Source organism: Talpa europaea (genome assembly GCF_964194135.1).
Source record: "Talpa europaea genome assembly, chromosome: 12".
NCBI classification, from domain to species: Eukaryota; Metazoa; Chordata; class Mammalia; order Eulipotyphla; family Talpidae; genus Talpa; species Talpa europaea.
The window spans coordinates 28,460,131-28,473,742 of record NC_140079.1 but is presented as its reverse complement, the minus strand read 5'-3'; the positions used below and the strand labels follow the sequence as shown (position 1 = coordinate 28,473,742).

General features: G+C 38.3%; 1 protein-coding gene across 9 annotated transcripts in view; it reads left to right on the top strand.

Annotated features, from left to right (window-relative positions):
* Nucleotides 1-5,381: 5,381 nt before the first annotated feature.
* Nucleotides 5,382-13,612, top strand: part of PRDM10 (PR/SET domain 10) — a gene marked incomplete at its 3' end in the record, with an annotated part of 58,511 nt that continues 50,280 nt past the window's right edge. For 8 of the 9 annotated variants that reach the window (XM_084251486.1, XM_084251485.1, XM_084251488.1 and 5 more), the window contains exons 1-3: nucleotides 5,382-5,578; nucleotides 9,804-9,968; nucleotides 11,669-11,728. In XM_084251486.1, the coding sequence (XP_084107612.1) occupies nucleotides 5,510-5,578; nucleotides 9,804-9,968; nucleotides 11,669-11,728 (294 nt within the window). In that variant the 5' untranslated portion in view covers nucleotides 5,382-5,509. The remainder of the gene's footprint in view (nucleotides 5,579-9,803; nucleotides 9,969-11,668; nucleotides 11,729-13,612) is intronic. The other variant, XM_084251489.1, reaches the window with a different exon arrangement.

Sequence of the window (13,612 nt, the reverse complement as noted above, 5' to 3'; positions counted from 1 at the left end):
CATGTCCATCTGACCATGGAGTCTTTGGTCCCATCCATTCACTGTTTGCCCCAGAGGAATCCTCCTGTGCACATGCACCTCTGCCCTGGTCCTGGGGGGAGGCAGCTGGCCCATCTCCTGGCAGCTGGTGTCTGCTCCCCACTCACCCTTCTTGTACTGTCTGAGTTTCCGCAGCTGACAGTGCAGGGCTGGCTGCAGGTTTTCTTTTGATGGGTGGGAGCAAGGACAGTTGGGAGCTCAGCAAAATTTGGGGTAAGAACAACAGAAAATTCTGGCATTCCATGGTATCTGCCTTCTGAATCTCTCGGCTCCCTCCCCAGATTGGATCTCAACCTCCTCCATCTTTTTTTCTAACAGATTTTATGTTCATTGTGCAGATCCAGCAGGTCCTCTGACTTTTTTGTATGGCATATCTAGTGTTGGATTTCAGGGAAGGATCTAGCAGTTTATGCTAGTTAGTTTGTGATGAACCAGAAAGGTTTATTTGTAAATGCACTATCTAGAATGAGGTACTGTGCTTCTTTCTATGTAAGTAATGATATATCTGGCATAAGTTACCAGGCCATACAGAATTCTGTTGAATTCTTAATGTTTCTGAATTGTAATAATGTACCAATAATCCTATGGAATTTCATCACTACACAGTATTTAAAGTGAAATTGTATTTCTAGTTCAAACCGTAATCCTTGGTATGTATTTGAAGGTGGACCTGTGTTTCTTTTCCCACCTGTACATGCAGGTGATGAAACAGGAGCTTCTTGACTTTAAGTCTTGGGTGTTTCTGGAGTAGCGGCTTCATCCAGCTGGTGGATGGTGAGGGGTGTGGATGAGGAGGGGAGAGAGTGGAGGCTTTTACATCAGGATGCCCCCAGTCCTTGTTACTGCTGGGAAAGTAAGCGATGATCTTCCTTCTTCCTCCCCTTTCCTCTTCATTGCTGTCAGTCTTATGAAGGTATCACCCCCTGAGTAATCAGGGAAATCCCACCTTTGTTCCCTGTTTGTGGGAACACGGTTTTTGCTCACCTTTTAATGTTTAATATTCACAAATCATGAAAAAAATTGGCTAACATTTCTTAAATGTTTATGACTATGTTATGTGATGGCGAATGTTACCATATTTTATTCACTCTAAACTGTTGGTGGGAAGATGTACAATTGTTTTATTTCTCATTGTGAAAGAGAAACTCTGATATAAATGCTTTTTGCCATTTAGAATTTTTATTATATATTTTCTGAAGGAGCTTTTAGACATAGAATTTTATCACCACTCTCGTGCATACCAAAAGGGAAAAATGCAAATGGAATAAATGGAGGTGTTCCTAAAATTCCATCACTTCCAGAGCTCATTGACAATGAATCACTGTTGACTCAGCCATTGATGTGTCTTTGTGCTATCCAGAGTGTTCGTGAGGACCCACTGCTGTTTCCAGGAACCTCCAGCAAGCAGCCAGGTCTTTGCGGTCTGGAATGCTGATCCTGGAATTTTCTTACATGGCCTGTGGCAGGTCGTCTTTTACACGTATCTCAGCTATAACAGTGTATATTCAGCTTCATCCACCTTGCTTTCTCTTATATCCAGGCCCTACTAACCTTGCTTTGTTAAGGTCATTTTTCCAGTGATGGATATTTGATTCCCTAATCAAATTCATGCCCAGCTGCTGTTTCTGTGCCTTGTATTTTAATGCCAAATTATAATGCGGTCCTTTTGAAGACATTTAAAATGACAGACTCAGGTTGTGTAGTGCCACCAACACACGTGGCTCAGTGAAGTGAGGACAGAACTCATGAGTGGCTGTGAGCAAGGTCACAACAGGAAGGCAAGGACACTCACATCCCCACTTGCCACCCGAGTGACAGCAAATACAGGACACCACTGTGCAGAAGAGATCCCTAGTTCAGAGATGTTAAATGTGTGGAAAAAAAAAGTTCATTATAGATGCGATAAACTGCAGACCATTAATTCTTACAACCACCATGCTGAGTAGGTAATTTGGATTTTCACATGAAACTAAGGCTCAGCTGTGGCTTACCAATGTCCCACTTACTAAGCATATGTTTGATTTGGGGTCATAGAACCTAGATTTGTCTGATTCTGAAGCTCATACTTGCCACTATGCAATACTATTAAATAAGAAGTAACTAGACTTGAGGCTTCAAGTTTTGATACAGTGATATTTCTTAAGGATCTAAATACTTAATAAATATTTGCTGAATAAAGTCATCAGAGAGTATGAAAATGCAAGCATGTCTTTCTCCTGGAAATATGTAACATAGTCTCTAATTAATTTTGGAAACTGGGTAAAAGGTGGGACTCTGGTGACTATTTCATAGATAAGGAATAGTTTGTGGTTCTCAGGTTCTTCCCAGTTTGTAGAAGAAGCAAAAGGATGAAGAGTGGAAGGAAGCCTGTTCCTGTCCCTAGTTAACAGAGCATGTCAGCACCTGCCTGTTGGACAGCACTAAAGTAGCTCCTGAAAATCTTCCTCTCTGCCTTCTGTATCTCAGGATCTCCACATTGTGCTATCAAATGGATAATAGGAAAGGAAAATAAACATGACAAACCATACAAAAAATGAAGTTCATGTATAGGGGGTTTGTTATTTGATAAACTGCTAAGTTTTTAAAAATGTGAAATGTTTTAGAAAATTCTGAAACTCTTACAGGTCATCTGTAAAATATGAAAGTTTATATATTTGAGTACCTACTGTGTGCTAGATATTTTGCTTAGATTTTTAATGTTATGTAACTTTTGTAACAACTCTAGGAGGTAATTATTATTTTCACTTGTATATGATGTTGAGGCACGGAGAATGCAGGTGGTGTGACTAAAGTGATATGGTGAGCGGTGGTTCTAGTCTGGGAGCAGGATGAATATTTAGATCAGAGTCTGGATTCTCTACTATACTCTGCTGCTTCCTATCCAAGCTTAAGGCTGGAACAGATGTTGGAAACCATTTTATGTTCTCATTTTGCACATAAAGTCATTGATGCTTGAGGAGTTTAAAAAAAAAAAAAGTTTAAAGAAGCTTAGTTAGCAGTGGAGTCCATACCTAGAATTCAGTTTTCTTGACCAATTTATAAACAATAAATAATGGCAGAATGTCACTTTGGTTAAATAGTTCAGTAGTTACAGTAACTCAGCAGTTCTTGTAACTGTATTTTAAGGAACAGAAACAACTAACCAGATCTTCTGTATTACTGTTTTAGATTCCCGGTGCTTTCTGACTTAAAGATTTGTCATTATCTTGGGCTTTTAAATTTGGTAACAGTATTCTGAAATTATTGGGGACTGTCATTGTTAGCAGTATCCATATCCTTATAGCTAAATTTTACTAGCAGCTTTCCCGTGTGTAGATGAACTATTCTGTTATTTTGCCCCACATCTGCTAGGTGATTAGTTATGTCCCCCCCGCCCCCCCGCCTTGATCCTTGTGTTATATGGGTTATTGGTATCTTATGTAATATCTATTTACTTATTATGGTAAGATTTAAAAAAAGGGCTTCAGTCTGGAGTGAATATCCTACCCATTCTTGTTTCTGCTTCCTTGCTCTATTCCTCCTTTGAGTTTCGTCTTTTCTGAGAAGTCACTTGGCTTCAGAGTCTTCTTCTCTTTTCTTACTACACACCTTGATTTATTTAAACCACTTTGTACAAATTATTGAGTTCCTGCCACATGTCAGACCTAGAGTTACCACATCAGCTAACATTCCCCGACATGAAGGAACTTGGCAGCAGGCAATAGAAAGATGCAGTATGATCAAATACCTTTTTTTCCCCCCAAAAGTGAGTATGTGAATATATACTGTATAGCAGGTATTGTGCTCAGAAGAGGCTCCCAGGCACTTTGGACACAAAGTTCCTGCTTTCCAGAGTTAGGTCCAGTCGCTGGGTAATTAAATGTCTTTTTGTTCTTCTTTGGGCTTTCTTCTGGTTCAGAAGTTGGAGCATGTGTGACTTCAGAGTATATTTCTCAGCTCATTTCCATTAATAATGGGGAAAATTTTGGCTGAATTTTGGCCAGTGGTCCTTTTTACCTTTAGTTTAGTGATGTCCTGATAGTTTTACCTTTCCTACCTTTTAATGGGATAGTGGGAGGAGGTGTATCAAGTATGGCCATCCTGTTGCCCTATTAATAGTAAATATCACCTAACTTTTAAAATGTTGATATTTTAAGAAATAAAATGTCAGTGTTTTATCATCATCAAAAGGGAAGGTTGATGACCTTAAAAGACCCATTTTGGAAAGGAATAAGGTTTCAAGATTTAGTGCATATGGATGTTTAGTAAAGCTTTTAGTTTGATTACTAAATCACTCCCGTACTGACCAAATGGGAAGTAAAGTTTACATTTGTGTTCACCAAATTGTACCCCAGAAAATTCAGCCTCTTCCACTTGCCATTTCTCCCCTTGTTTTGTGACGTTAGTATCCTGCACTGTGTATACCTAATGTAATTCAAAAATATGTTTTTCAAATGAAATTATTATGAAATACAAGTTGACAATCATAGAAACCTAAAATTTGCTAGTTTGTGATAAACACATCTGCACTGATTAGAAACCAAGCTTATTTCTCCTCCCCCCACTATCCTGTGTGCCCCCTTGTCCCATTTCTAGCCCCTCTCTCTTAACCTTAGAGCCCTTCTGGTGTTTATTAATGTCCACTAGTTTTTTGGTTTTTTAAAAAATGTTTTAATTTGTCAAATCTGCTATGTAAATGTTCAGCATTTTTATTGTTCTGACTTATTTATGACCCATTATTCTTTCTAATTCCCTCCATTTTACTGAAAATGACTTTCCTTATGGATGAATCGAATTCCATGGTGTGACTGACCACACATTTTTGATTCACTTCTCCACTGATGGCCATTTAGGCTGCTTCCAGGTCCTCACTATTAACTTTAGTTGTTTTTTTTTTTAATGCATACAAGAACTGGGATGTAGGCCAGAGGTACGGGGGCGCTAAGAGGACTCACCAGAGACAGAGTAGGGAACAGAACAGGCAGACCTACTGAAATATACTGCTGAGGGGAGCAGTGGGCGAGACAGGAGAGGTCTATTGCACTGTCTGGGTTAGCTCCCTGGCCGGGGCTCAAACTCATGCCACAGTGGCTGGTAATAGCTTGATAGTGCTGAGACTTTAACACCTACGCATCAGGGAGGGTCCTAACTTTAGTATTTTTGACCAAGGTTACATCCAGCTAATGAGTGCCTAGCACAGAGCAAGCATGTACTGAGTACACTGTATTATTACTACAAATAATTTTTCCATTTTGACCTTTTTGCCCAGCTGTGTCATTCTTAACAAAACTTTCTCTTTTCCCCTTTGTGGTTGAAACTGTTATTTATTAAAATGCATGGATCTATTTAAAATCTTGGCTCCTTTCTCCTCTTCAGCACATTGCAGAGAGGCCTTTTCATCCTTCGTGGATATGCGCGTGGTGGACAGATGACTGCTCCCCAGCCTGTGCTGCTCTAGGTGCCCCGAGCCTGGGGCTGAGTGTAGGGAAGGATGGATTCCAAAGATGAAAGCTCGCACGTGTGGCCGACGTCTGCAGAGCACGAAGGCAGTGCTGCACAGGTGAACATGGTCTTCCCCGCCCCTTCTTTGTCTGGGTTTGTCTGGGTACACCCGGCTGACAACAAAAAGAGTAGCTTCGAGATGGTGATGAGCAGTTGGGAGGGAGCTGACATGCAGAACTTGCATGTGAGGAAAAGGCAGTTTCAGCTCCTCCATGCTCCATCGAGGTGGCTCAATGTGATTTAGAAGAGGTAAGCCACCACCCAAAGGCTTCCAGAGAACTGCCTTTCCCCCAAGGGATTCTCAAATGGTAGTGGTTGTGTGTGTGTGTGTGTGTTATCCAGTAGAGGGTTTGATTCTTTGTGTGTAATGAAGTACAATGTATGTGTAAGAAGTGAGTGGCTTTTTCTTTCATTTCAAATTCATACTGCAAACCTCTAACTGAAAGCTGTTTCACTGATTCAGCAGCTCCAGAGGTTGGGCAATTCTTAAATGCTGCTCTAACTGATTCTGCCTCCTGCGGCATCAAAATCAGCTGCATGTTATTTTGACTATTAGCAAAGGCAAACCTCTGCCCTTTTGTTAGGAACTTGAATTTTGAGAGGAGCAGTTATGCTTCCCCTAATATGTGACCAAAGCATAAAACTTGATTTTGAAGCATCCTAATAGAGATATAATTTAAATTTAAGATTTCAAAATGTTCAACATCACTAATTATCAGGGAAATGCAAATCAAAACCACAATGAGATACCACCTCACTCCAATGAGAATAGCCCACATTCAACCAGAAACAACAAATGCTGGTGAGGATGTGGAGATAAAGGAATCCTCTTACACTGCTGGTGGGAATGCAAACTGGTCCAGCCACTATGGAAACCTGTGCAGAGGACCCTTAAAATACTAAAAATAGATCTACTATATAATCTAGTGACTCTACTCGTAGGAATCTACCCAAAGGACACAGAAACACAAATTCGAAAGGAAACCTGCACTCCTATGTTTAGTGCAGCACTATTTATAATAGCCAAGATATAGGAACAACCCAAATACCCCCAAAAAGACAAATGGATCAAAAAGCTGTGGTAATATTTACATAATGGTATATTATTCAGCGATCAAAAAAGATAAACTCATGCCATTTGTAGCAACATGGGTGGAGCTGGAAGGGAATATGCTAGCCAAAACAAGTCAGAAGGAAACAGATAAATATGGGATAGTATCACATATATATGGAATATAGAGAAACCAAATAAAGGTCAAGAAAAAGTCAAATAGCAAACTGGCCATAAATCTGAAGCATATAGCAAAGGAGAGGAAGAGAAAGGTGTCAAAACGGGAGGGAAGAACAGAAAGGACTGTGGTGATGGATCACAGGTGATATGATGGCAGGAGAACTATTGGGAATACACTGTTTAAGAAAAAAAAATTAATTAATAAAAAAAATAAAATAAATTATAAATAAATGAATTTAAGTTTTTATTAAATTACAGAGTAGTATTAGTGAAATTGGGAAGTTAACATTGAAACGTTTAAATGGAAATGTTTTACTTAAGCAGTGTAATGAATGTAATAATAAAATTGATCAACTGGTATGATTTAAAAGTCTGAGTCAGGATACATGAAAGAAAAAGTTCCATGGGCCTCCCCTGGTGGTGCAGCGGTTGAGCACTGGGCTGCGAAGCTGCCTGCAGCCTCTGCAGCACTGGTTTGATACCTGGCCGCCGGCGAGGGTCCCACATGGCGTGACAGACCTCTCCTGTCTCGCCCGTTGCTCCCCTCAGCAGTGTGTTTTGTCAGTCTGCCTGTTCTGTTCCCCGTTCTAGCTCTGGTGAATCCTCTCACCCTTCCATGCTTCTGATTGTACCCAGCGCTTGTATAAATAAATAAATTTTATAAAGTACTGATCACAAAAATCTACAGAGAGCTGATGAGACTCAACAAAAACAAAGAAAATAATCCAGTCAAAAAATGGGCAGAAGAGCTAAAAAGAAACTTCTCTGAAGAGGAAATGCAAATGGCCAACAGGCATATGAAAAAATGTTCAACATCACTTGTAATGAGGGAAATGCAAATCAAAACTACCATGAGATACCATCTTACACCAGTGAGACTGGCACATGTTAAAAAAACTAGCAACAACAAATGTTGGCGAGGTTGTGGAAAAAAAGGAGCTCTCCTGCACTGTTGGTGGGAGTGCAAACTGGCCCAACCACTATGTATAGCTGTGTGGAGATTTCTTGACCTACTAAACATAGAGCTTCCATATGATCCAGCAATTCCACTCCTAGGTATTTACCCAAAGGACACAGAATCAATTCCAAAGAGCACCTGCACCCCTATGTTTATAGCAGCACTATTTACAATAGCTAAGCTTTGGAAACAACCCAAATGCCCAAAAATAGATGACTGGATCAAGAAGATGGGGTGCATATACACAATGGAATATTACCCAGCATTCAAAAATGATAAACACATGCAATTTGCAGCAACATGGATGGTGCTGGAAGGGATCATGCTCAGTGAAATAAGCCAGAAAGAAAAAGAAAAATACCGGATGGTCTCACTCAGAGCAGGAATCTAGAAAACTTAAATAAGGAACCAGGAAAAAGAATAACTATAAGAAAGAAAATATCAAAATCAACAAACAACTATGAACCAGAGACACGCTATGGGTGGTGGGGGGGCAGGGAAAGGAGGATTTGGGGTCAAAATAAGGGGGTTGTAATTGTATGGGGGATATAAAATAAAATTTAAATAATAACTATAAATAAATAAATAAATAAATAAATCTTAAAAAAAGAAAGTTCCAGACATGCTTTAGGAAATAATTCAGAATGCTGTTTTGCTTCTAATAGAAACCATTTCCTTTCATGCAGCTATATATTTGGGTGCATTTTGTTTATAAAGAACAATGTAGTCCATTAAAAAAATAGGGACCCCACTTTGGGTTACCAGACTGTATAGCAGAGCTTGGTACCCCTGTGGCACCCCTTCTTCCCAATTTTCCTAATTATTCCTCCTTCTGGCCAGGAATTCTGGTTTAGGAGCATCCTAATAACTCGTCTTTGAGATGCCTTTTTATTTTTTTTAAAGCACTGCAACTATCCAAGGTTTTGATACAAATGAATGAATCTAAAGTCACAAAATTATCTTGCAGCAATTAAATAGGTTGTATGCCTAATTCTTCCAACAGATAAATTATATCTTCATGGACAAATCAAATGAAATAAAAAGAAAATGTAGAAACCAGACTAACCAATTAGTGTAAAAGTGGAAGTTTGTTTTGTTTCTTTGGTGATTCATTGCATTTGGTCTCCAGGATTCTTTCTGGTGATTAAATTAGCTTATATCATTTTTTTTGCATTTACTATTTTCATTGGAGAAAACTGAAATAAAATAGCCAGTTCCAAAGCCAAGACAGTATAATAGTGATGATTCCAATCTATGAGTACCTAATGCCAATATCAGCACATAAATTATTTCTCTTCCAAATGTCTATTTTAGTTTTCAGCTACCGTACCTCCAACATCAGACATCAGGCTGTGCCAAGCTCTCGCCGTCAACAATTTAAACCTCCAAAACTGACCATGCAGAAAATATTTGCAGAATTCAGTTTCTACTTTATTTCTTTGTAGATAGAAAATTATTTACTCTAGTCACAACTGAAATGGTAATCCAAAAAACCCCTTAAAAGTCTTTCATTAGAGTTTTCTATATCTTTACCCAGCTGACAAGAGGGAGTTCTGTTAAATCCACTGATTGAGCAGACATTTACTGTTGTTTCTCTAGTACGGCCTTGGAGTATAAAAGAACATGTAGAAAATAAAGTGACCTTGTTTTAATGTGTCTGCTGAAAGGCACTATTAGTTGTGAAGTAGAACCTTTATTATGTGTTGAGAGCAATTGGCTTTTGAGTCAATTGACATTTTTTTCACATAATAGATTAATTTGTATTTGGAATTTTGGTAATGTTGTCAATTACAACCTTCAGTCATGTTTCCACGTCCAGGTAGCCACCCTTTAAATACTCTCTCAAATCGACTGCCGCATTGGCTATTTGAGGCAAAGGGGAATTTAAATCATTTGCCTAATATTGACAGTAAATCAGTGACCAGGCCCTGGCATCTGTCTCAGCATAGATGAAGGTGTGCCAATCCCCATTCTCTTTCATTGGCGAATTTTAGAAATGTCCCCTGCACTGCTCGGTTAGCCACGGATCTCTGTGAGGTGGGTTTTAATCTACAAGGATCGTTGTTGCTATAAACATGCTGTTTTTTGCCCCAGGTGCACTTTGTTCCAGACGCTGGGACTGTGGCTCAGATCGTCTATACCGATGACCAGGTTCGTCCACCCCAGCAGGTGGTGTACACGGCAGATGGTACCTCCTACACTTCAGTGGATGGTCCGGAGCATACCTTGGTGTACATCCATCCTGTGGAGGCTGCGCAGGCATGTGAAAGATCAGTGTTTATAGTTTGTTTATTAACTCACTGGTGATTATGTTAACTTTCTGCCAGTCTCTGTGCTAGGTGTTGGTGACACAGGAAATACCACAGATATTGTTCTTAGGAACACAGATTTGTGTTCTTAGGAAGCTCATGACCAACTTGGCAGAGGAAGATATAGTTTATTAAATTAAGATTTAGTTATTAAATTAAACTTAGTAAGGAATTACAGCACTAGCATTATATCAGTTCTTCTTCCCAGACACCATTTATAAGATTGTTTGCTTGTTCCGTTTTCTAAGGCTCAAGAACTAGGCCAGTAATGGCATTCAGTTCTGATGATCTTAATCAAAGATGGATAAGGACAGCAGACAGATTATTTCACTTAAATATATAAGGGCTCTACTAGCTTATAAACTGCAGTTTATTGATAGCTCATTGATTTGTAAAACTGTAATAGAAGCAAAGGTAAAAGCTTTATAGTTAAAGCTGCTGCTATCTTTTTTGCTAGTGACGTGGAGTATGTGTTTCCAAATGTACTACATTTGTATATTAATGTTAGTTTTTACTGTTAGCAGTTTACATTGTGTATTTTAAAATACTTTAAAAATAATTTCCATACTTTTATAGTAGGATTCTGGTAATAAAAATTTGCCCTCATGCAATATTTGATCAGGAGGCTAAAATCACCCCCAAGAAGAAATGGGGTACCCTAATAAATACCTTTCAAATCTATATAAAGATAAAATCACCAGCTCGTCAGATGGCACTTTTGCAATGCCTCAGTTTAGTTTTAGTCCTCTAATTATATTAAAATAGGAACAGATAGTTTATTTAAAGAATGCTGTGCTCAATTTTTAGTTAATTGTTATGTTACTAAGTGTCTATATTATGATAATTTTTTAATGTCAAATCTAAGAAATCTAATGCTAACTAAAATACTGTTTTACAGTCCTCTGGAATCAAAACTTAACCATAGCTTTTAGTCCCATTGGTTTTCTAAAGGCTTGGGTAAGTTAAAGTCTTTTAAAGGCTGTAAGTAGAAAGTGTGTTTTCTTGGATTAGAGATTTTCTGTGGTGCTCACCTAAAATAATTTTGAAGATTTTCCTTCTCTAATTAGCTTTGCTGTGTCATGACTCAGATTATTACACCTTTAAGTATGTTTTTATGATAATTAAAAAAAATTAGGCTGTATTAGCTTTATCCAAAAAAGAACTTAAGGAACATTAAATTCAAGTTATTCTTCTCCTGCTATTGACAATGAGCGTATCTTAATATTTGAAAGAATTTTAATTCTTGCTTACATAATACTCTTCTGTATGTCTCCATTTAATCATGAGTTGGTATGTATAATATATAGTGTAATGTATGAACACATGCACCTTCATTCATGACATTTCTTGCGTTTTCTTGACATGCCTTTTTAATTATCTGTGACATTTGACCTCAAGAGAGTCTTTGCTTAAGAGAAAAATCATGAAGATGGTTAACTTATGTAAACTTCAGAGCCATCTGAATGAAAAGCTTTAACCAAATATAGATTATTATCTTTACCTTATTTAGTAATGGAGGATTATTACTAGCAATCTGGGAGTTAACACTCACAGGAATTGTTGCTTAGCAGTAGGATAATTTTTCCTGTGTAACTGAGCTCTGTGTAAAGATCTATTGATAAGGTGTTCTTGTTTGTTTGTTTTGTCTAGACTCTGTTTACAGACCCAGGCCAGGTAGCTTATGTCCAACAGGATGCTGCGGCTCAGCAGGTAATGGGTTACCTTTGCCTTTTTGCTGTTTGTGGATAAATCTGTGTAAGTTACCATTGGCGGGAATTCTCTCCACCGCTTCAATCCTCTGCATTCTTTAGTCTCTGGATATTTGTTTCTTAGGTATTAAGAACATTTTCCACTTCTTTAATGAAAACAAAGCAAAACATACTCTGCTTACATATGTTACACATTCCACTCAGTGTGTTTTAGAATATTCTGGTAATGAAATAAATGATTTGTCAGGGACATTAAAAAATAAGCATATATTGGTTCAAGTACTAAAGAACAACCCTGAGTTTTAGAAGTGTCTCTTTTTTGAAATTTAGAAACACTTTAGTACTTGTTCTGTTTTTTAATATTGGGTTAAAATTCTTGCTTACATTACTAAATACTTGGTGGCAACCTTCCTTATGTAGCATCTAAAAAACTGAGTTTTTTTTTAAACTCCTCATTTCTTTTATCTATTTTCTTTTAAAGATTTATTTATTTATGCATACAAGAACTGGGGTGTAGGCCAGAGGTGAGAGGCTGAGAGGATTCATCAGAGACAGAGTGGGGAGCAGAACAGGTAGATCCACTGAAATACACTGCTGAGGGAAGCAGTGGGCAAGACAGGAGCGGTCTGCTGTGCCATGTGGATTACCTCCCTGGCCAGGGATCCAACTCATGCTGCAGCTTGATAGTGCTGTGTTTTTAACCCCTGTGCCACCAGGGAGGCCCTTATCCTTATTTTTAATATATACTATATGACTTTGAGGGTCTTCTTTCTTATTTTCCTCCAGGTTATAAAAACATTAAAGAAAGTGCAGAAATAGGTATTGTCAGTCTTACTCTAAAGGAATATGAACTCAAGACTATTAGTATTTAGGTTTACCGGTGAGTGTCCTGAGTGACTCCCAAGTAAGTTCTCATTAATTAGAGCTAATTAGTTAGTGCAAGGTCAGGATGCCAGCAGATTTGTTGTCTGGTGAAGGCCTATCTGCTGGTTCATAGCTGCCTTCTTCTTGCTGTGTCTTTACATAACAGAGGAGAAGAGGGAGGTCTCTGAGGTCTGTTTCATAAAGGTGCTAATTCTTTCACAAGGGGTCCATTCCATGACCTAATCATCCATCAGAGAGCTCCATCCTCATATCAATACACTGAGAATTAGATTTCAGCATGTGCATTATGGAGAGACACAAACACAGTTTGTAGCAATGTTCTTTTCTAATAATTTTGTAGTCATTAGGTATTTTCTTGACAAAACCATATCCATTTCTGTGAATTTTTATTGGTTTGATCAAGAAAACCATGGACAGATTTTAATTAGCTTTTACAACTTGACAGAAAAGGTAAATGAAATGGCTATTTTGTCTTTCATAGAAATATTCATTAATTTTTGGAGTGATGATTTTTTTTTTTCATAAAAAGTTGAAGCAATACAAAACAAAAAAGTACATAAAAACCCAAACAAGGGCCTCATGGTGGCAAAGAGATTAAAGTCTCAGTGCTATTAAACTCTCGCCAGCCACTGTGGCCTGAGTTCGATCTCCAGCCAGGGAGCTAACCACATGGCTCAGCAGACCTCTTCTGTCTCGCCTGCTGCTCCCCTCAGCAGTGTATTTCAGTCAATCTGTCTTGTTCTGTTCCCCACTGTGTCTCTGGTGAATCCTCTCACCCCTCTGCCCCTGCACCTTTGGCCTATACCCCAGTTCTTTTATGCATAAATAAAATAAATCTTTAAAAAAAAAACCCAAAACCCAAACAAATTCTGCCCAGAAACATCCTCATTAATGTAACAGTTGATAAATATTATTCCAGACATACAAAGAAAAATAAACAAGCAGAGAAAAAAATGGCATTGTGCCATTTTTTAATTTTAAAGGAAAACCCAAAGATGGC